At 38.2% G+C, this 23,585-nt stretch overlaps 1 protein-coding gene across 2 annotated transcripts in view; it reads right to left on the bottom strand.

Moving 5' to 3' along the window:
• LOC109228460 (acetyl-coenzyme A synthetase, chloroplastic/glyoxysomal-like) overlaps positions 1-23,106 on the bottom strand; it is a 38,746-nt gene extending 15,640 nt beyond the window's left edge. The window contains exons 1-10 of one of the 2 annotated variants that reach the window (XM_019393549.1): positions 22,559-23,106; positions 22,302-22,445; positions 22,081-22,236; positions 21,845-21,967; positions 21,314-21,482; positions 15,898-15,980; positions 11,485-11,586; positions 11,324-11,412; positions 11,129-11,219; positions 5,887-6,000 (exon numbers count right to left, since the gene is read on the bottom strand). In XM_019393549.1, coding sequence (XP_019249094.1) covers positions 5,887-6,000; positions 11,129-11,219; positions 11,324-11,412; positions 11,485-11,586; positions 15,898-15,980; positions 21,314-21,482; positions 21,845-21,967; positions 22,081-22,236; positions 22,302-22,445; positions 22,559-22,972 — 1,485 coding nt within the window. In that variant the 5' untranslated portion in view covers positions 22,973-23,106. The remainder of the gene's footprint in view (positions 1-5,886; positions 6,001-11,128; positions 11,220-11,323; positions 11,413-11,484; positions 11,587-15,897; positions 15,981-21,313; positions 21,483-21,844; positions 21,968-22,080; positions 22,237-22,301; positions 22,446-22,558) is intronic. The other variant, XM_019393550.1, reaches the window with a different exon arrangement.

The following is a 23,585-nucleotide window of genomic DNA, read 5'->3' as shown; positions in this document are numbered from 1 at the left end:
ACACATATTCAGATGAGTATTCAGATTCAGATGTCTTAATCTTAATACACATATTAATATTCAGATGTGTATTTAGATTCAGGCATCTTAATCTTAAAAAAAACAAATGAGGCCTATGTATACAACTCAAGGAAGATGTGAAGATGAGTTCCAAACCTTTCAGGTTTCTAAAATGTTTAGCTGAGCACAAAGATTTCAAGTGTGGTGGCAGATGTATGGTGCAGGCCAACTGGTAAAAATCACATGGAGGATATATGGTGTTGAAGACAGACTTGAAGCAGTTAAACCAAAGAGAGTTCAGAAATGTGGAGGAGAAAATTAGGCTATATCGACAGAAATTGCATGATATTCAAACACAAATGGGAAGCCACAACCATCCTAATGTGCTGTTTGCAGAAGAAAAGGAATTGAAGCAAGGTTTAGAGAAATGGAGCCTTGTGGAAGAGAGTACAATAAAGCAGAAATCAAGAACTAAATGGTTGGAATTAGGAGATGCCAACGCTGCCTATTTTTTTGCCAGCCTAAAAAATAGGCAAGCTCAAAACAGGATCAAAAGCCTTGTTAATGCCACAGGTGATATCCTACAGCAACCAGAAGCCATAGTAGAGGAGGTGACCAGTTATTATAGGAAGCAATTAGGCAGTGGTGTTGAGCAACTACCTGCAGTAAATCCGGCAATCATGAAGCGTGGGAATGGACTAACAAGACAGCAACAATTACAGTTGATAGCACATGTCACTCATGAAGAAGTATATCAAGCTCTTATGGGTGTAGATGATCAAAAAGCTCCTGGTTGTGATGGTTTCAATGCTCTTTTCTTCAAAAGGGCTTGGTCTGTGATTGGGAAAGATGTTACCGCTGCTGTGATTCGATTCTTCATGGATGGGGATATGCATAGAGCTATTAACACTACAATAACACTGATTCCAAAAGTCAAGAATCCATCTAAGATATCTGAATTCAGACCTATATCATGCTGTATAACTTGATCTCCAAAATCCTCACTAAACGAATGCAGGGTTTTATGGATAGTCTAGTGGACAGGAGCCAGTCTGCTTTTGTTCTAGGAATACTAATCACTGACAACATCATATTGAGCCATGAACTGGTGAAGGGATACGGAAGGAAAGACATCACTCCTAGATGTATGCTGAAATTGACATGAGAAAAGCCTATGATTCAGTGGAATAGTCATACATTGAGCAATTTCTCAATCGTCTCCGGTTCCCAGCTAAATTTGTCAAATGGATTATGTGTTGCATAAAAACTGCCAGTGGTACCATTTCCAGCAAAAAAAGGACTGAGACAAGGGGATCCCCTATCCCCTTTTTTATTTGTGCTAGTTAAGGAATACTTCAGTCGTAGTTTGAAGGGGCTTAATGAGGAACCAAGTTTTAAATTCCATCCAAGGTGCAAGAAACTGCAAATTGTACAGCTTGGTTTTGCTGACGACCTGTTACTATTTTGCAAAGGAGAGCCTGAATCAGTGAAACTGCTGGTCCAATACTTTCAACATTTCTCGCAGGTGTCAGGTTTGGTTGCTAATATTGATAAAAGTTCAGTATATTTTGGAGGGGTGTAGTAGGAAGTTCAACAAAATATCCTACATGCTCTACAATTCAAGAAGGGAGAGATGCCTTTTAGATACTTAGGAATCCCCCAGTACTAAAAGGCTATCAATTGTTCAATGTAAACCCCTTCTTGATAAAATGCTGGCCAAGATCAAATCATGGACTACACGATATCTATCATATGCAGGCAGATTACAGCTTGTGAAATCTGTTCTTTTCTCTATCCAAATATTCTGGTCGCAAGTGTTTATCCTACCCAAAAAGGTTACTCAACTGGTGGAGTCTGCTTGCAGAAACGTTCTAGGACTGGTGGAAATGAGATCACAAAAAAGCACTTATAGCGTGGTATAGATTATGTCTACCTAGAACTGCAGGAGGCTTGAATATCCTAGACATATACGTGTGGAATTTGGCAGCTATTGAGAAACTGTTATGGAATATATACAGGAAAAAGGACTGCATATGGGTTAAATGGATTCATTCTTACTATACAAAGAGAGGTGTTGTATGGGAAACAAAAACTACTCAAGCTTCATGGATTGTGCAGAAAATCATTAAAGCAAAGGCAGTGTTTGAGCAAATAGGATTGACTGAGGCAGATGTGGCAGCTATGAGCAACTACTCAAGAAAGAAAGTATATGGACTCATTCGTGGGGAGTTTCAGAAAATCCCATGGCGAAGATTGATATGCAACAATGCTGGATTGCCTAAATGGTTGTTCATTCTATTTTTGGCATTACACAGGAGATTACAAACAAAGGAGAGGATTGCATGCTGGGCTAATATAGAAGACATGGAGTGTGTTCTGTGCTCGAAGGAAAATGAAGATATTGATGACATACTGTTTGAATGTGAATATGCCAAACAAGTGTGGTCCAAACTATTGCTATGGCAAGGAATTCAGAGGGATGTGAGCAATTGGCAGCATGAAGTCACATAGGCAATGGAAAACGCAAAAGGAAAAAGTGCAAAACAAGAGTTGTATCGGATGACACTAGCTGCGGGAGTATATCATTTGTGGCAAGAAAGGAATGCAAGGATCTTCAAATCTCAAAGAAGAACTGTGGACCATGTGATAAGGCAAGTGATAAGAGAACTATACTTGAGAGCACGTAGAATTCGAAGACTAGACAAACGCATGCAGTCACTAAATTTCTATCCATAAGAGGTTGTATATAGAAACTGAATAGGTTGTAGAGTTGATGTTCAGTAAGCTTGGGACTAAATGTCCAAGCTGCTGCCCTTGGGTTTGTTTTTTGATGGTTGTAAATATTATTTTCGTGGAAATATAAATAGATAGTTACCAAAAAAAAAAGATATATAGGATTTTACTTTTTTGGTTCTTTCCATAGTTAGGACACTTTGTCTCTCTCTCTATATATATACACGTATGTATCTATTGTTATTTCATGGAATAATACATCAATTATGTCTCCTTACCTTATTCTATTCCATGGTATCAAAGCGGATCGTTTACTTTCCCGGAGTGAGTCAGGAAACTCGCTGGAAATGTGACTTAGTTTCGAACAAAATCTGGTACTTTGGAAGGAAATTGGGAATTGAAATTTTGTTGTCACCACCTACATAGAGAGGGTCTCGCACCCTAATCTACAGAACCCTAGATTCCGGTGGACGACAGAGACGAGAGTGAGTGTCATGCACCGGCGAAATATTTACCGATAGTTGTGCAGTGGCATCGCGTGCATCACCAGAAATTAATTTGTTCAATGTTCGCGCATCGCCTCGACATCTCCGGTTAGAAGTTGGTGCAAGCTTGTTCGATAGGATTCGTTTGGGGAGAGTTTTGACAATTTCCAGGTTATATCCTTCTCGATTTGTCATCTTATGATCTCCAATCTGATATTTTGTGGCTAGAAATTTGATTTTTGCTGCTTGGAATTAGTTTGTTCAATATGTTCTCCTCTGTTGTGTGAGAGTTGTTGTATTGAGCGTTTAGTGGTCTGATTTGATTATTGTCTGAGGGTTGTGAGCTTTGTTGGTCCAGTTTGCTTCATTTCTAACGTCGTTCTGAAGTTTCCGGCGTATCTGTGGTTGCTCCCAAATCATTTGGGCACGCTTGAAGAGAATAATCTCATCCCAGATTCTTTGCTTCTGGCTCAGAACTTTCCTCTTGACTTGGGTCGTTGAGTTGGTTGTATACTGATTTGAAGCCATCTATTTTGTGGAGTTCTATCTCCTTTTCTATTCTGAATTTTGTTAATTGGAAAATGACTGTTGGAAGAGGAAATAAGCCTTATGTTATTACTGTTGCCTCGAATCTATCATTTTAAAAAAATATTGGTTTCGATGGATGAGTTTGCAGAGTTCTCTCAGTATCGAGAATCACTTAAGGAATCCACTACAGTGACCACCCTTGTTGAGTTAGAAAAAACATATCTTATCTCCTATTCAAATAAATGGGTGATTGATTAAGGTGCCACTAATCACATGACAGGTAATCCCAATACCTTTTCCAGATTTCAATCACACAAAGCACCATCTCCTGTGATTGTAGCTGATGGGGGATCTGGGACTGTTAGACTAACCTCATCTATTACTCTGTCGTCTGTGTCAAGTCTTTGTATGGCTTGAAGCACAGTCCCCTAACTTGGTTTGGCAAGTTCAGTGACGTAGTTCAAGAGTTTGGGATGAAAATGAGCAAATGTAACCACTCAGTCTTATATCTGCAATTAATAGCAGGGGCTATCCTCCTTGTTGTATATGTTGATGATATTGTCATCAATGCGGGAATCTCTTCCCTCAAGTCTTTCCTGCATACTAGATTTCATATGTTGGAACGATTTGAGCCCGTTAAAATATTTAAACCCAGACCTCAGTTGTGGGATTTTAATGGGTTGTTGTTGTTATTGTAGAAGTAAATAGAAGCAAGAAAGGACTTCTTATGCCTCGGAGAAAGTATATCCTTGACCTACTTGCAGAAACTGGAAAGTTGGCAGCCAAACCCTGCAGTACTCTAATGGTCCCTGATCTGCATCTTATGAAAGATGATGGCTATCTTTTTGATGATCCAGAGAGATATAGGAGGTTAGTTGGAAAGTTAAACTATCTCACTATGACTCGTCCAAAATGTTGCTTTTGTTGTAAGTGTTGTTAGCTAGTTCATGTCCGCACGTATGGTCAAACATTGGGAAGCTTTTGAGCAGATTCTGTTACTTGAAATGAGCTCCTAGACTTGGCATATTGTATAGCAATCACGGCCATACTCGTGTTGAGTGCTTCACATATGCTAACTGGGCTGGAGCCAAAATTGATAGAAGATCTATTACAGGAAACATCATACACCATCAAAACTCTGGTGTGATAATCAAGCTGCTCTTCATATTGCCTCAAATCCGGTGTATCATGAAAGAACTAAACATATTGAGGTTAGACTATCATTTAACTTGTGAGAAGATTCATGGAAACTTGATTTCCACCAGCTACGTGACGAGGGGAGAGCAACCAACTGATTTGTTCACCAAGGCGTTGAATGGAACCTGAGTTGATTACCTTTGTATCAAGCTGGGCATGATCAATATCTATGCTCCAGCTTGAGGGGGAGTGTTGAACAATAAATGTAGTCATATTCCTTGTAATAAACACGATAGCAAAACTATACGGATTTGATAGCAAATCTATAAGATTTTCCTTTTCAAATTTTTTCCAAACTTAAGATTCTCTCTCTCTCTCTATATATATATATATATATATAGATTTGCTATCAATATATATACCTTGTTCTATTACAACCTTCAAAACATCCCTTATTTCTTAGTAAACCGATAGTTAACATGACACATCGAGGGATGGTTTTTCGGATAAAAAATGGTAAAAGGATTGAGAAGGCAAGAAGAAGTGAGATGAATTGTTGTAGACATAACCAAGTAAATAAAAGTTTGCAAGCTTTAACTCCTCTTTGGCATAAAGCCATAAACTATGTTTGAAACATCAGCTTCTTAAGTTGTATCTTTTTTTTCTTAATTTCATTATGGAAAAACACTCAATAAGAGTTTTCTAGGAGTTTTACCGAGAGAAAACATTTATTTTCTCTATATGTTAATGAAGTTAGGCATAAAAGATGAGCCCATTTACTTAAGATATACCCTCAGGTTTTCAGGCATGCTCTACATGATACCCCAACAGGACTTAAGCTCTTCTACAAAGCCCAGGGGTGTTTTCCGTTTGCATAGCCACTAGGCCAGCTCTATAATCGTCCGTAAAAACAATGGTTATTCTAACTGCATACAACGAAAAAGTACGATAGAAGTATTGAATAACAACTTATATAGGTGAAAATAAGTAGATGTATCCTTGCCTCATCTCCCTCACGCATCAGAGACCTCACCAGAGTGGGAGCTGTATAAAATATTGAAACCTTAAACTTATCAACAATATCCCAACAACGTCCAGCATCTGGATAACTTGGGGCCTACAAAATCAAAATAACAATGTCAGAAAGAAGATGCTAGTCAAGTGCAACCCTGCTTTCACAAGGTTCACACTTTTTTATCAAACTTCTAAACAAATTAGAAAGCTTCACTCATTTCAACAATGACCAACATCTAAACATAAGAATGAGCGGAAGACTGTTTGATTAGAGCTAACAGAATTGCATAAGGGATCGAACCAATATTGCAAGGACACAGATCTAGCAATGGATATGGGACACAAGAAACCTATGAAATTAAGGGAGAACCGATTATGACGCCAATAAGAAGGAATTGGTGAAAATGTATCCCCATCAGTGGAAATTTCAAAAGACAACAAAGGTAGAGACAATCCATGAATTATTAAAACCATTAACTCATATACTGGAAGTCCTTTTTTTATAAGGTAAATACTTTTATTAATGATGGGGAAGCCCTGTATACAAACCGTAATACCAAAAACATAGAAAGTCTACACCAAAATATGGTTCTCTATGAAAGAAATCCAATCTTCTGTATAAGTAGGGACCTCATGGGTACACCAAAAGGAAACTAGAAACTAAAGAATACTTTGCAATTTACAAAATCTTGGTCTACCCCTTCAAATGCCCTTCTATTTCTCTCTTTCCAAATGACCCTCATGATGGCTGGTGGAGCAACATCTCAAGCCCTTTGTCTTCTCCTCTCCCTTTATTTCAATTTATATGACACACTCCACAAATTATTAACATTAAAATACATACTCCCTCCATTTCAATTTATGTGACACACTTTCGTTATTAGTCCGTTCCAAGAAAATGACACGTTTCTATATTTGGAAGCTTTTACTTTAAACTTTTCATTTTTTTTTTTTTGATGTAGTACTTTAAACTTTTCATTTACCCTTAATGAAAAGCTTTTATAGTCGCACAAACTGAAAGCCCCACAAAAGCTTTTATCCTTTAAGCTTTTAAGACCACAAGTTTTAGAAGTCTTCTTTTTTTCTTAAACTTTTTGCCGAGTCAAACAATGTCAGATAAATTAAAACGGAGGAAGTATATCCTGCTTCTTTTCTTCTATAATGAAAACAACGCATTTAATAATCCTTCTATCCATTTTATGTGATACTTTTCTTTTTAGTCAGTTCCCAAAAGAATGGCAGCATTCTCTTTTCCGGAAGCCATTTTATCTTATTTTTAATAACCAAGAAGTTCCCGCAGCCAATGACGCGCTGTTCAAAACTCAATAGATAACGTACCCACCCATCTACTATTCTGTACTAATACCAACCTTTTGTTTGTGAAAACTATTCAATCTTAATATTCGCATTTTACCCTTAATGACGTGATTTGTTGGGGACCCATTTAATATAAAGTTCATCTATTATAAGGGAGAAAAATGAAAAGACATGTGGAACTTTAACCACCACTTGGTACTTTGCATAAATTTGGCTTAAAGGTCTTCTTTACTTTCTTATGTTAAATTTGGCTGATGTAAATTCTCTACTTTTTGGTATACTTCTTGTATACGGGAGTTTTCTCCCTTTTGATTAATACAATTTACCTTATCAAAAAAAATGTTCCATTCCAGTCAATTACCTTCACATATGATAGGGCTGAAGAAGTATCTAAGTACCAGAAAAGTTATAACATCACGAAAAGTTCTATATTAATTTTTTAGACAACATTGACCCACCTTTTCAAATTTGGGTACATTTATGTTTTCTGCTTTATATTAATAACACTACTTGCTTATTCAAGTTTGTTCTCGATGTTTCTAATTTAGCAACGGGATGGATGGGGTAACTGAGTAACTCTAAGAAACTTGAAAGGGGAACACTGGATTTAGACTTTCAGTTGAATAGCCTATGTTTAATATCAATTTCTCGAAATGAATATCCGAAACTTGTGAGCTGAGAATATACTTTTAAACCATAGTTCTTCGCATAACGGTTAGTCCCTAAAACACTTTATCTCAAAATCCATAGAAATATAGGTTATTGGATAGAACATATAGATTCAAAATAGGCATAGGAATATGTAGTATTTGGGTACTTGTGACTCTAACGCAACACTACATGACTTCAAATTTTATTAAGAACGTAGTAATCCAATGAACTATAAAGTCAACTTATGATCCTAGGTTTCTCTAAGAGCATTATAATTCTAGTCTTAATTCTTTATTCTTTTCTTAAAAGTTCTATTCATTTTGGATTTCATTTGATCTGGAAGACTACGACTCACAGAGAGGAAGTTCTTCCTACCTCAATAAAATCTATGATTGATTCAAAATCTCTCATGATTTAAGCAATTAGGGATCATATAACTGGGTCCTACACACGTCAATATGTTACTACAACAACAATATACCTAGTATAATCCCACATAGTGGGGTCTGGGAGATAGTGTGTACGCAGACCTTACCCCTACCTTCTGGAGGTAGAGAGGCTATTTCAAATAGACCCTCGGCTCAGGCAAGCATGGGTACCCCAATAATAACAAGAAACAAGATGGGACAACACCAAAATATCATATAAAAGCAGCATACATAACAAGATAGTAAGATGATCGAAATGCAACAAGCCTACTACCAACCAAATGCGAGAGTACGAACTAACACTACCGGTATGAATGATCTAGACTACCTAACCTACTATCCTAATCTTCGACCTCCACACCTTCCTATCACGGGTCATGTCCTTGGTCAGCTGTAGCTGCGCCATGTCATGCCTAATCACCTCACCCCAACTCTTCTTCGGCCTACCTCTACCTCTCCTAAGGCCCTCCAATGTCAACCTCTCACACCTCCTTATCGGGGCGTCTATGCTTCTCCTCCTCACATGTCCAAACCATCTAAGTCGTGCTTCCCGCATCTTGTCATCAATAGGGGCCACACCCACCTTGTCCCGAATAACTTCATTCCTAATCCTATCTAACCTGGTGTGCCCACACATCTATCTCCACATCCTCATCTCACGTCAATATGTTACTGTTTATTGGAATTACATTTACTTTCTTTTAAGTGCTATAAACTTTTTCTGCCATCCTACTATTCCTGGGGATTTGCTTCTATTCAATACATGATGATTGAAGCCAATTTTGGTCTCAAACAAAGTTAGGTTTTACATGATTTGGATACTTCAAAATCACGAGAATTGATACTTCCCTCTTCTTTTTTATAAGGTAAAGGTTAATACTTTACTCACCATTATCTTACTTGTTAAGATAAGTGTACTTGCCATGTAAAATTTGCAAAATTAACCTCTAAACTTGCTTTTGTTCGTCTACTGGTTCACACTCTTCAACTTCTAAAAGAAAGAAAATCACACAGTTTTTTAGCAACGCCAGCCTAGCACTCATTAGACTAAAAGGTAGATTCCACAGTTCAGACTATATCAAAAATAGTAGATCACTGATCACTTCTCAGATCCCTTTTGAATATGAACCAAGTTCCCAAAAAAAAGGTAAAATTACGCTGACGCATTATTGCTATTGCTCCTTTCTTTTTTTCTTTATTTATTTATGAGTATTTTATTACTAGTATTTTACTTACATAAGACTTTTGTTTACATTATAGAAAAAGAAGGAGGAGGGTAATTGCCCGCATTTATTCATGATTGAGTATTCTATTTTGATTTTGTATGTATTTAAAATTGTAGAAATATGACTTGTTTCTCTTGTTTCTAATGTCATTGTTATTGTCAATTTTGATAACCGTTTTATGCTGATGTATTAAGCAAGCCTGTTAACATATATTCTCACTCTTACTAGGATTTCAGCAGTAAGAATCACGCTCCAAGCAGCTGTGGCATAAAAAAGGCAACGCTTAGCTATGAAGAAGGAACTTGCACCATGTGTATCCAGAAGGGTTTTAATATCACAAGTAGCAACACATTCCACTGTAGCGTCAAACCCCTGCTCAGATTGCTAGTCAACATCAGCCACCAATGCCTCCTTACAAGTATTAATACCAAACAGCTAATTGAACTTAACCTTCAAAGCACTTCCCTCACACAACCAATGATCCCAGAAAAGAATTCTCCATCCATATTTGTTACCCAGTAGAGCTCCATTGAAGATTTTGATCTTCCTCACCCCTAATCCTTTTCTCCAATTGGAAAAGTTACCTAGTTTCAAGCAATAAGGTGGGATTTTGTCACCTTCACCATCATCCTAGAAGAAATCCCTTTGCAGGCACTCTATATCCCAAGAGAGTGTATGAAGAAGAAGTAGTAACGCACGAATTAAAATAGGATATCTGAAACGGAATACTATGGAAGTGCTATACAATAGAAAAATACCTACCAAAATAAAAGGAAACCTTTATAAAGTGATTGTGAGACCAACAATGTTATGTGGGAGTGAGTGTTTAGCCTCTAACGTCCAATATATCTTTTCGTAGAAAGGTGAATATTAAGATGGGTGTGCACTAATACAAGATTAGAAACGATTAGATTCTAGAGAAGATATCTGTAGCAGGCTTGGAGGATAAAATGATAGGTCGCTTGAGATAGTTTGCCATAAACTTCCAAAGCACCGTCTTGAAGGTAGAATGCTATGATAATTGAAGTTGTTAAAGGAGGACAAGGTACACCTAACATCATCATCATCAGTCTTTTTTGTATATTTAGATATTTGCATGCCGGTAAAAGGTTAAAGAACCTCTAAAAAAAGGTTAAAGAACCTGTAGAGTTTAGAAACCCTAATTTGTCTTAAACAACATATTATTGAGCATTGAACGAAATGGGTCCACATTGAGAAAAATGTATGGCAGTGATTCATATAATTAAATTTTAACTAGCTTGGCCTTGACTTAACAGTCATCCATTGTCTACTTCAAATTTATATGGATAAGACTATCAAAAAAAGAAACCGCAAGATTGGGTGTGTTCCAACTTGTATAGAAGATTGTTTGTAGTTCATAGAGAATCTATTATGCTGTAGATACCTACTTTCCGGCAAGCTGCTTGTATATGGAGATTTTCTCATTATTAATAAATTGCCATGTAAAAAAAATGAAAATGCAAGAGAAGAAGAAAATTAGAATTTAATTATTCAAACTTGTCCTTTATTTAAACTACCTTTGCTAAATGCTTTCACTTAAGCTATATTTGGACCAGCAGATGATGTTTGGTAATAATAAAATAAATACCCCTTCAAAAACCACAACAGTTGCTCCATTTAGCAAAGGTCCATAGGTTACATAGCTATGCCCAGTTATCCAACCACAGTCAGCTGTACACCTACAAATAGTTAAAAGAATCCAGGGAAAACATATTTCAAGAAATTTGACCTAGTATTAGAATAATGAAGAGAAGTATAGAAGAAAGAGCTGTCTTGGAAGTACCAATATATGTCTGTAGGCTTGTAGTCAAATGCATATTTGAATGTTGTAGCGGTGTACACCATATATCCTCCCGTTGTATGCAGGACACCCTTTACACAAACTGGAGAATATAAGACACTAAACATGTGAAAAAAAGAGTGCAAATCTAGGAAGCATGGAACCTTAGGCTTTCCGGTACTCCCGCTGGTGTAAAGCAGGAAAAGTGGATCTTCTGCGTCAACCCACTCCACATCACATGTAACTGGATATTTCGGAATAACATCCTGGAACCACACAAGCAAGTTGGACCCGACAGATCAATAAGAAGTGAAATCCATAAGGACTACATACAAGACCTTAGCCTATAAGATGATGGACAGCAAGATTAAATAGGTCTTAAAATTTACTGTATGGTCCATATATACAACTGTCATGTACCATTGAACTACAGGGTAAGGTAAATTCACAAGACACATATAAGGAGAAGAGATGTCAACCAGAAATACTAGCCGAGAAACCCAAACTAACTGTGTTCATTAACAAAATACATATTTACTTAGATACATCTGACCAAGCAACCATGCTCATTAACAAAATCAGAGTTCTGTACATATATCTTTTCTTTTCTTTTTGATGAAGTAATTGGTTTCATTACTGGCATCAAGAAGATGCATAAATTACAAAAGAGTGTAGCAATTGTTAGCTCCTTACAAATGTTTATACTAGTACTAGGGAGCTAACAAAATTCAAAAAACTATCAGGGGAGTCTATAGGGGATAGATAAGCCCAGCTATACAAATACATGAGGCATCTAGCCTTGAGTTTGTGGGGAGAAGTTGATACTCCATCAAAACACCTGCCGTTTCTCTTATTCCAAATGCTCCAAAAAATAGCTGCAGGTATCATCTTCCATACTTCCCTGATGGTGCTATCAACTTTCCAGTAACTCCAAGACTCAAAAGCATCCCTGATATTATGTGGCATGACCCATCTAAATCCAAAGAGTGATATAAACATACTCCATAAATCTGTTGCAACAGGGCATTGAAGAAAAAGATGGTTGTGAGTTTCTGCCTCCCTCTGGCACATGTAGCATCTATTCACAATCTGAAAATTCCTCTTGGCAAAGTTGTCTTGTGTCAGACAAGCCTCATAAAGTGCAGTCCAATTGAAGCAGATGATTTTGGGTGGCAACTTGATTTTCCATATTAACTTCCAAGGCCAATGGTTAGTTATTACATTGTGAGTTCCTGCTAGCTTGTAGGGCTGCTTTGACTGAGTACTTTCCTGCATCTGGACTACCCATTTGAACTGGTCAGGTACTAGAATGTTGCTTGAGAAATTGTGGAGTGAGGAAAGAAGTCTGAGCAAATCCTCATATTCCCAATCTTGCAAGTTCCTTGTTATGTTCCATGAGTTGCCTTCTCTGCACTGATGAACGCACTGATGAATTGTTGAGTCTGGATCACTAACCATTTGAAAGAGAGCAGGGTAGTCATTCCTTAGGGGTGTGTTGCCTAGCCATTTGTCCTTCCAGAATTTTATTTGTTGTCCATCTCCAACTGTGAAGTGTTGGTTTTGTGAGAACTCCTCCCAGAGTTTGCAGATGCTCTTCCAAACTCCAACTCCATGTGGTGCTCTAGATAGCTTGGTGCACCAGTGGCTTTGGGTTCCATGCTTGGCATTGACAACTTTCTTCCATAGGCTCTGCTCCTCCTGTGTGTATCTCCAAAGCCATTTCATCAATAAGCATTTGTTGTGCAAAGCTAAGTCCCTGACCCCTAGTCCAAAGCCATTTCATCAACTTCATTGCCTTTGATCTTCTAGTACAACATTGAAGTCACCTCCCACTATCCAGTGATCTTCCCAAAGTCCCCTTATTCCTGCAATCTCACTCCACATTACTTCTCTCTCTGGATTGTTGTGTGGTCCATCAATTCTTGCGAAGCACCATCTGAACTGTGGTGCTTTCTAACATACAAGAGATGGAATAAGATCCCCGGTGTGCATCTAATTTGACCCACATTCTTTTGTCCCAAATCACCACAATCCCTCCCTTGGTACCACTTGCTTTTAACTCCACCCAATCAGCCCATCTATTTCCCATAATTGTTGAATCATTCTAGTAGTGCAATCTTCTACCTTAGTCTCTTGCAAACACAAAATATCCACCCTCCACTTATGAACGAGAGATTTAATGGTGCTTCTTTTCCAATCCTCATTCAACCCCCGCACATTCCTAAGATTTTTAGCTTCATCAAGAACATGAATGGTATTGCCTACTCCTCAACCCCTTAACCTGGTGCCATATTCTGTCATAATTAATCCCACATGCTAATCTTTTTCTTTCCCCCCCTCCTCTATTCCTCTTCTCCTTCCCTGTCTTTTGTTTTGATTCCTGATGTTGGATTTGGACTTGTCTTCGCTGCTCCATCCTTAGAATTATGTTCAACAGATCATGCTCGAACACTGTCGAATTGACCCCAAAGGCCTTGCATGCCATGACCATAGTGAGTTTGGTCCATTTTGAAGTCTCGATTAGGGATGGAGTATCAATTAGCTGTGCACTAAGACCTCTCTCATACCATGTCAGTGGAAGGGCTTCACATACTGCCTGAGAAGAAAAATCTTGTCTCTGAGCTAGTTGCTGGAACCAAATCCATTGTTGGCGAGTGTATGCAAAATGGCATGTGGACTCTGTCTTTTGGTATCCCTTCATCATCTGCATCTGAAGGGGAGTTGTCTGAACTCTAGTTTGCCAAAGCCATGGGGCAAGATTTTGTCGTGTTCTGTTCCTTCGAGAATAAGGGTTCAGCTGCCACATCTTTTAATTTTAAAGCATTTGGGTCGGGTTTAAGCCTAGTTACCCTCCACATTGTTTTCTCATTAAAAAGCTTTGACTCCTTTGACTTCCTTGATGTGGTCTTCTAATTAATTGGGCCTTTTTTGTAATATTCCTGATCTGCTCCTCGGTCCAAGTTTTGTGATGGATTGAAAGCCCTTTACCCTTTTTATCAGAAACCAATATACCTGGTGGTCCTTTACTCATTGGTTTAACAAATGAACCAGCATTCAAATTAAAGCTGCCAACCTGTCCTTCTACATGTGAGATTGTGCTTGATGCAAGGTTCCTGCCAACTTGTCCTATGCAACGTTCGAGGTATCCACTCATGCCATCTTATCCCTTGCTTCATCAGAAAAGCATTTTTCGGCGGGTCTAATTTTTGTATGAGCATCCTCTAGTAACGAGATTTCAAAGCCCCAGTCTTTAGTAATCAACTCCAAATTTCTTGGTAATTCTTCTCTTCGATTAACCACACAGATACGGGCCCAAAAAAAGTGGACTCTATGTTTAGTGTCATCGTCAATATCGACAAAGCCACCACACTTGGCTCCGATGAACTTGAAAGTGTCTGCCGTCCATGCGTGGATAGGAATTCCAAAAGCTTTCACTCATTGATGCTCCGATTTTGCAGATTTCATATTTGCTCCGGCCACCGAAGACCACCATTTCAAGGTCAATTTTCTTCCATTCCAGAACCAGTCACCAGCTTTGACTGTGTTTGCTTCGAATCTGGAAAGGAACTCAAAAAGGAACTGGTTCAGCTCGATGGGAGTGATCTTGAAACCCGCTGTGACTTGCAATCTGCTTGTGAACCATTTCTGAATCAATTCTGCCTTTGGGCTCAAGCTAAATGGGTCATTGAACTGACCTATGAGACATTTTGAAAGGAAGTTTTCATTTCCCAGCTCTTCCTGGAGTGCTCCATGCCCAACATTGGTATTAGTAGTAGTTGGCCAATGTGATATATTAGCAGCTTCCCTGTAAGACCTTGACTGATCAGCATAGAGATGAAATCTTGGGTCTACATATGTTCCCAAATAACCTTGTATCATCCCTGCTATGTCCCCCCATCCTTTATTGTAATTGCTTTCCGGGATAATGATTGTAGATCTATTAGCCCCTATGATAGCTTCAATTCTAACGAACCGACCATAACTGTTAAAATTTTGGACCACCCGAAAAGTGTATGTTTGTACCTTCCCGCCCCATCTTTTGCAGTTATTTCCGGTCTGAAGAGAAGCTTGGATCAAAGCTTCGTACACCCATCGGAGGTTGCTGTCATCTATCTTAATCTTGCTTGAAAATCTTCTGCAACGTTCTGTAAATATATACCATCCCTTAGCTTCCCCTTTGATACTTATTAATTCAAAAGTTTTTCCACTAGAATTGAAAGTGAGCCTTCGATCCATAGTTAGGCAAATTTAGGAAAGACATCATCGCAGTTTAGAGATAAGGGTGGGAGAGAGAAAGTGATCCTGGCACATTCCCCTATAGAGAGCATTCTTTCAATACAAACTCATCCCAGAGTTCTGTACATAGATCTTCCAATAACTCTTTTGAACATCTATGAAAATCGACATCACTATTAGAAAAATAAAAATATTTAACATGAATCCTGACTATGAGAAGAAAAATTAAATAAATAAGACAAGGCGTGTCAGACAGAGCTCTGCAATTACAGAAGCTTCAAAATTATAGGTATCAATTCTCTAATTGAACCCGTATTTCAGAAAGTGCATGTGTTGCCAACCTGCCACCAAATGTCTCGCCCCTTAATCCATTTAGTCATTTCCTTTTTCATTGCTGATACATTTTCATATGTCAAACACACATCTGCAAGGTGCAATAAGAAATAAAAATGGAAATCAATATACGATATCATCGTCATTACCAAAATAAAATAAAAGTGCAAGTAAAAGATAAAAACAATAGTAACAAATAGAAGTTCTCTACCAAGTCTAAAACCTATTCCCAATTAGTAGGACGCAATATGATTTAGCAAAAAAACCATTTCAAAAAAGAAAATAGCAAACAAAAACAAGTACCAGTAATCAGTTTGGAATCACTTTATAACCTCAATTCTTTTTTATAAGGTAAATAATTTTATTAGTAATAGTTCTCAATCTAACTTATCACTTTGCATTGCTTGCTTCCTTTATATTTAACAACTTCCCTCTCCTTTATTAAAAATATATAACTTCCCTCTCACGTATGTGCATATTAATGAAGCTGTAAAATCAAAGTTTAGGCTGCAAACTAAAATCATACCCAATCCAAGACGATCACCATAGTGTTACGTCACCCAAACAGTAGTCCAACACTGATTCTTAATAATTTTTCACAATGAACATAATAATTTATCGGTGTCATGGGGTAACCCCTACGTACAAGTATACAAAGAGCAAAGAATCCTACACAAGTACATGATTTTCACGAAGCACCCATTCATAGCATGTATGTACGCTGGGCAATTAAGCAACAAATGGACAAACGCTCTGTATTCTTGTATATGAAGTACCAACTAATGCAAATTGTCCTTCTCCTCAAGTTTTCAGCTGAGTGGCTCCTTACTTTACTTAGTCGAAGCTCTAGGATCCCACATCGAAACAAGAGAAAAAATTTCCCCGTTTCCCTCCCGAGTACTCTGCTACATAAAGACTTAACTATGAACATGCCCTCTCTTTGTTCCCTATCACCAACTTTTGTTGTCATTGTCCATAAGTGATCTGCTTGTAAAATGATTCCACGAACCTGCTGAGTTAAAATCGCTCACTTTTGCAAATTCTTTCCAAAACTTAGGTCTCCACCATATTTTTTTGATGAAATAAGATTCTTCATTGCAGGCATCCAGAAGATGCAAAGTTACAAGAAGGGATTGAGTTAGCTCCATTACAACAAAAGACTTAATCTGCTTAGGGAGCTAACTCAAAAAACAAAAGTAAGGAAATAACTGAGTTAAGCATAGACTCATAGATCCAATGAAATCTAGAAGAGGAATTACATTATTTACAGGTGTTAGAGAACTCCAACTAAATAGTTGCACAAGGCATTTGGCTTTGAGAGCATGCATAGAAGTTGAAATGCCATCAAAGCATCTGCGATTTCTTTCTTGCCAAAGGCACCAAAAAATGCATGCTGGGATCATCTTCCAGACTTTCTTGATGGCCCTTTCAACTTTCCAACTGCTCCAACCTTCCACTGCTTCCCTGATGCCTTGTGGTTGTGTCCAGCTTATTCCCAGGATAGAAAGAAACATATACCACATGTCTGTTGCCACTGGACAATGTAAGAATAGGTAGTTGATTGACTCAGAACTTTGCTGACATAGGTAGCATCTATTTACTAGCTGGAAGCTCCTCTTGCAGAGATTGTCTTGAGTTAGGCAGGCTTCTTTGAGTACAGTCCAAGTAAAGCAGATAACCTTTGTTGGAAGCTTTGTCTTCCAGATGAGCTTTCATAGCCACGAGTCAATGATTCCATTATGCTCACACATGCTTGTGTAGTCCATCTTCACTGAATATAGACTTGAGTCACAACCAATCCATCTGATTCTATCAGGGATCTGCTCATTCATAGTGAAGCTTCCCAGTCTACCAAGCAATGTAAACAAACTACCCAACTCCCAGTCATGCATATTCCTTCTGAAAAGTGGGACCCATGAGTTTCCTGATCTATATTGACTTATTGTAGAGTTGGGATCACTAGCAATCTGAACCAGTAGTAGAAAGCTCCCTTCCAGTGGGCAACTGTCCAACCAAATATCTTTCCAGAATCTAACATGTAACCCATTACCCACCTTGAATGAAATATTCTGTGAAAAATCCTCCCAAAGGCTACTGATGTATTTCCATGGGCCAACACCATGAGGAGACCTGCTTAGTTTAGTACACCAGTGGCTCTGTTGTCCATGTCTAGCAGTCACCACCTTTTTCCATAGGCTGGTGTCTTTCTCCCCAAATCTCCCAAGCCATTTCATTAGCATGCTCTTGTTGTGTTTTGCCAAGTCTTTTATTCCAAGTCCACCAAGGTCCTTTGGTTGAGTTACTTTGGCCCATTTGACCAGGTGAAACTTGTGACCCTCACTATTCCCCTTCCAGAGAAAGTTCCTTCTAAGTTTGTCCAATTGTTTGAGTACTTTGCTGGGCATAGGATATAGTGACATGTAATAGGTTGGTATGTTGTCCATTACACTACTAATCAAGGTTACCCTACCTCCCATTGATAGATATTGCAGCTGTCATGTTGCTAATCTCTTCTCTACCTTCTCTATCACACCATTCCATACTGCAGTAGACTTGTACTTAGCTCCCAATGGAAGGCCCAGGTATGTTGCAGGGAGGGAACCAGTACCACAACAAAGAATATCAGCTAGATCTCCCAAGTCAGGAACTTCATTAACAGTGTAGATTATGCTTTTTGCCATGTTGATATGTAGTCCAGAGATAGCTTCAAAAATGAGCAGAGTTAGATTAAGATATTAAACTTGAGATATTCCAGCTCCATAGAAAACTAATGTGTCACCCGCATAGAGCAGGTGTGAGACTGAGACTGCATTCCTTTGATGTCTCCCAACACTAAAACCATCTAACCACTGCAGCTGCTTTGCTTTGTCCAACATCTTGCTAAGACCCTCCATAGCTAGGATAAACAAGAACAGAGATAAGAGATCACCCTGCCTTAATCCTTTTTGAGGTGAAAAAAAGCCAACTGGACTCCCGTTGATGAGAATCGAATACTTGACTGTGGTCAAGCTATATTTGATCCACATGATCCATTTGCCACCAAATCCCATTTTCCTTAACATTGAAAACATGTATGACCAATTGACTTGGTCAAATGCTTTCTCAATGTCGAGTTTGCATAGGATGCCTGGAATTCCACTTTTTAGCCTTTCATCCAACATTTCATTGGCAATCAAAGATGCATCAGTAATCTGCCTTTGTTTCATGAAGGCATTTTGATTCTCTGAAATGAGCTTCCCAATCACTGATTTGAGTCTCTCAGCTAAGTCTTTGTTTGATGAAGGCATTTTGATTCTCTGAAATGAGCTTCCCAATCACCGATTTGAGTCTCTCAGCTAATAACTTAGCTGTTATCTTGTAGATGCTGCCTATGAGGCTTATAGGCCTGAAATCTTTGAGCTCAATAGCACTCTTCCTCTTAGGAACCAGTGCTATGAAAGAGGCATTACAAGATCTAACCATATTACAATTTTGATGAAAGTGGTTTAAAGCTTAGAACATCCCAAGCTTTCTGGAAAAAAGCCATAGTGTAACCATCTGGGCCTGGGGCTTTGTCTGGTGCACATGCCCTGATTGCTGCTACTACTTCCTCTTCTTCAAACACCCTTCCCAACCAGTCTTTCTCCTCTGTAGAGATGCATGCTAGATTATCAAAATTGGCAGTAGTCTCTGTGTATAGCCCCTGATAGAATCTTAGGATTTCCTCTTTAATGACCCCTTTGTCCTCTGTAATTTCTTCTCCAACCTTTAGTTTGTCTATATTATTTGATCTTCTGTGAGAGTTAGCCATTCTTTGGAAATATCTAGTATTCCTGTCTCCTTCTTTGAGCCATAGACACCTAAATTTCTGCCTCCAAGATATCTCTTCTTGAACTGCTACTTGTTGCAATTCCATATTCCTTTACATATATAGACTACTGCTTATATCTGCTGGGACAACTACATACCTACAAAAATTCGCCTTTTTTGTCTTACTATTCAACAACAATAACATACCCAATAGTTTCTCACAAGTGGGGTTCGGGGAGAGTAAGATGTACGCAACCTTACCCCTACCCCTGGAAGGGCAGAGAGGTTGTTTCCGATAAACCCTCAGCTAGAGAACTACTAAAAAGAAAGAAGAAGAAGAAGAAGAAGAGGAGGAGAGTTGTTCTTTCAGTAAGTTATTTAAATTCAATCATAATAGCATGCAGAGGATGCAGGTCAACAAAAACTGGGTGGTTCGGGTTCCTAAACAATACTCAAGGAACCAACAAAATCAAGAAGTTGATGTACATCATTTACAATATTCAGTTTATCCAGCTAAACAAATGCAATAAACACCAAGATTTTATAGATGATATGGAGGTGAAGGTTCCTTCAAAGCATCTCAAATCTCCCTCCTTGCAAAGCATCCAAGAAAATACAACCTGGTATGGTCTGCCATAGTTTTTAAGCTTCTCTACCCTCCAGCAGCACCCACTTATGAAGGTAGCCTTTCCAGTGGATGGTGTCACCCAGGGGATTCCAAAAAGGTTCATGAGCATATTCCAGAGGTTTCTTGCCACAGGGCAGAGTTTGCTATCACATATAAATGTTTATAGTCTGTTTCGTGTTTCATTTTGCAGTTTGAAGCGCTCACAATGATATCTTTATCTCTGTGTTGATGTTTAATAATTTGGTCTTATTTACTCCTTCATTACTGAGGCTTAATGTAAAGCAAATTATGAATACCCCCTTAAGCCTCTTCACAAGTAATTATTGTTAGGAAGAATATTCTACTGTCATTGCCATTTATTTGCTCTATATTCTTCTTTAGTAATCTTCCCATCCAATGTTTGCATCCTTCTTAATGATAAACCAAGAGAAATGAACAATGCCAGATCAAATGGGTAATGGCACATAAAGCAACCAACCTTTAGGGGCTAATACAGCTTGCTACTCCAAATTACCAACAGTCTGCCATATGTGGCCATGAATCTACAACATAGTATGATTCTCTACAAACGATAACCAATCTTCCATACACACTGGAACCTCATGGGTGCACCAAAAGAAACTAGGAACGAAAGGTTATTCCTCAAAAGTGCATAGTTGTTCTTTATCCCATCAAAAGCTCCTATGTTTCTTTCCTTCCACAACACCCACAAAAGTGCTAGTAAGACAACATTTCATGCTTTTGAGATGACAATTTGATTTACTAAAAGACAAGCAAGTTGCTAACTGCTCAACTGTGAAGTGGGTAGCACATCACCGGGGGGGGTTTGGGGGGGGGGGCGGGGGGGGTTTGTGTTAACAAGATCTTGGACTGGTGCAAATTACTTCCTGCACCATGAAAGTCTACTTTGTTCATTTGTTAAATAATTTCTTGGAAATTCGGAAACCTGCTTAACCAGAAATAAAATAAAGAAATTTTGGTGCATTTATCCTTTAAAATCTTCTCACCTGTATTGATGCCATTTTGAGCAGATTCCATAAGGGCTCTATCAACAATTTCTTTGAGATAAATGATCTTGGACCCCCTCATAACAGCATTGCACGTTATGACGACCTTCGGTCTGCAATCCATGATTCTTTGAGCAAGAGATTCAGCTGAGAACCCAGCAAACACAACCTAATGTATAAAACAACCTGGATTACGATGTTTCCTACCCTATGTATTTGGTTGTTTAGATTTGGTGAAAGGGATTTAAGAAGGAAAAGGAAGAAATGAAATGGTGTTGGCTCAAATTGAAGGTCACAGTTCCCTTAGAGTCAATTTGACTATTCTTTGGAGTAAAATTCGAAGATAGTTCATGTGTGTCTTAAAGATAAATATAAGCATTGCAATGCAAAGCTGAAAAGAAAGCTTGAAAAAGAATCCAGAATTAGATGAAAACACAAGTCAAAAAGATGATGATGAAGATTTAACTCACGAAGGGGAACAACAATATTTAATTTGAAATAAAAGAGAATATAAACTAGGCTAACTATTACCGAGTGAACGGCACCAATACGAGCACAAGCAAGCATCGCAATTGGTAGCTCCATAAGCATGGGTAAGTAAATGACAACTGCATCACCCTTGCGAACTCCAATATCTTTCAAGTAATTTGCTAGCTGGTTAAAAAGAATATTAGAAACTTGTACCATATTTTTGCACACTATTGTATAAGCGGAAATATAAAATATAAGCCTTGTATGAGGAGCAGTAGAAAAATGCAAAAGCAAACCTGGCAAACTCTAGCCAAGAGTTGATTGTAAGTCAAAGAACTATCAAGACCAGGTTCATTTCCTTCCCAGTAAATAGCAATTTTATCACCATTTCCAGATTCTATGTTTCTATCCAAGCAGTTGTAGCAGATGTTTGTCATTCCACCCTTGAACCACTGTTAAGAAAGACAAAAGTTGGTAACAAGCTTTTGAGAGATGAATAAACGGATAAGTCACTGACCTCGATTTGGATTTTCCCCTTTCGAATATCAAGATTCTCAAAGTAGACCTGTTGGCCCCATTTCTCTCTCCAGTAGAACTCTGATGCAATGTCGGACCAGAATCCGGCGGGATCCTGGACCGACCTTCTATACATCTCCAAATACTACACAGAAGTTTGAAGGGATCAATACTTATTATCATTTCCATGATAAGGTTCAATAGTTAAAAGACCAAATAGATAGATTGAAGAAAAGATGATGAGGCAAGGAGGGGAACCTTCTGAGGAGAAGAAACATGAGCTTGGCGAGAGAAATTTTCGCTGGGAAAGACGAGATCATCCTCCTCGGAAGCGAGTGCCTCGCCTAAGATGACAGCATTCAATCCGGTTATCTTGCCGGCTCCAGAAGGCAGTTTGGCCATGGATTCGACATGGCGCAAGTGATTCGACGTCGTCAAGTTCTTCCTTGGACTGACGGTAGTCGATGACGATGAAGAAGAAGTGAGCGGGTCTTCCATCGGACTTCCCCTAAATCGGAACGTGAACGAAGGCCTCTTGACGCTCACCCACGGCCGACTAAGCTGGGACTTGGCAGTGCGAGATATCGGAATTGGAGATGCTGAAATATAAATACCGCTGGTGCTGTTAGTATTATTATTCCACAAAGGATGATGGGTCATCCTTGCTTCCATAACTATTTTAATGGTGCTTCCTGCTTCCTAGGGAAGTGCCAATATTCTACTACAAGAAATAATGAAAAGCTGAAAAGACTTCTTTGAATATTTTATTTTGTAGTCTTCTCATCTCCTTTTTCTATTTTTTTCGACCCAAAGGAAAAAGAATACATGAACGATCCATCACTAACTTTGAAATTGACACTCAAGTAGTGACTTAACATGCCACAACCTCCTCATGGGTATGGAAAAGGAGTTATGGAAATAATAGGTGCAAAGTGTGATAAATGGATAATTACATGATAGAATTGTTGATGATTTTTGTGTCTGATAATTTCAGAGATCTCCTTGAGGTTTAGCTTTGTAACACTAACCTTCGCTATGATTTAAATATTATGCTTACCTCCTGTATTTTAATTTCTCTTGTAATAATTCTTTTAACATATTTATTGTTTATGAAAACAATTATGATCTAACTAATTTGCCTAATAATATACTCTTTTGTTTAATTTATCTTATATTTTTTTTAAATTAACTTTCAAGTAATATTTAACTAACAATTCAATTCAACTTAGGGATAAACAAAATTCAATTCATTAGACAAATCTAAGAATACTATAAACAAATAGAG

This window comes from Nicotiana attenuata, chromosome 7, assembly GCF_001879085.1.
Source record: "Nicotiana attenuata strain UT chromosome 7, NIATTr2, whole genome shotgun sequence".
In the NCBI taxonomy this organism is placed as follows: domain Eukaryota; kingdom Viridiplantae; phylum Streptophyta; class Magnoliopsida; order Solanales; family Solanaceae; genus Nicotiana; species Nicotiana attenuata.
The sequence above is the reverse complement of the archived record's forward strand: the minus strand, read 5'-3'. Positions and strand labels throughout refer to the sequence as shown.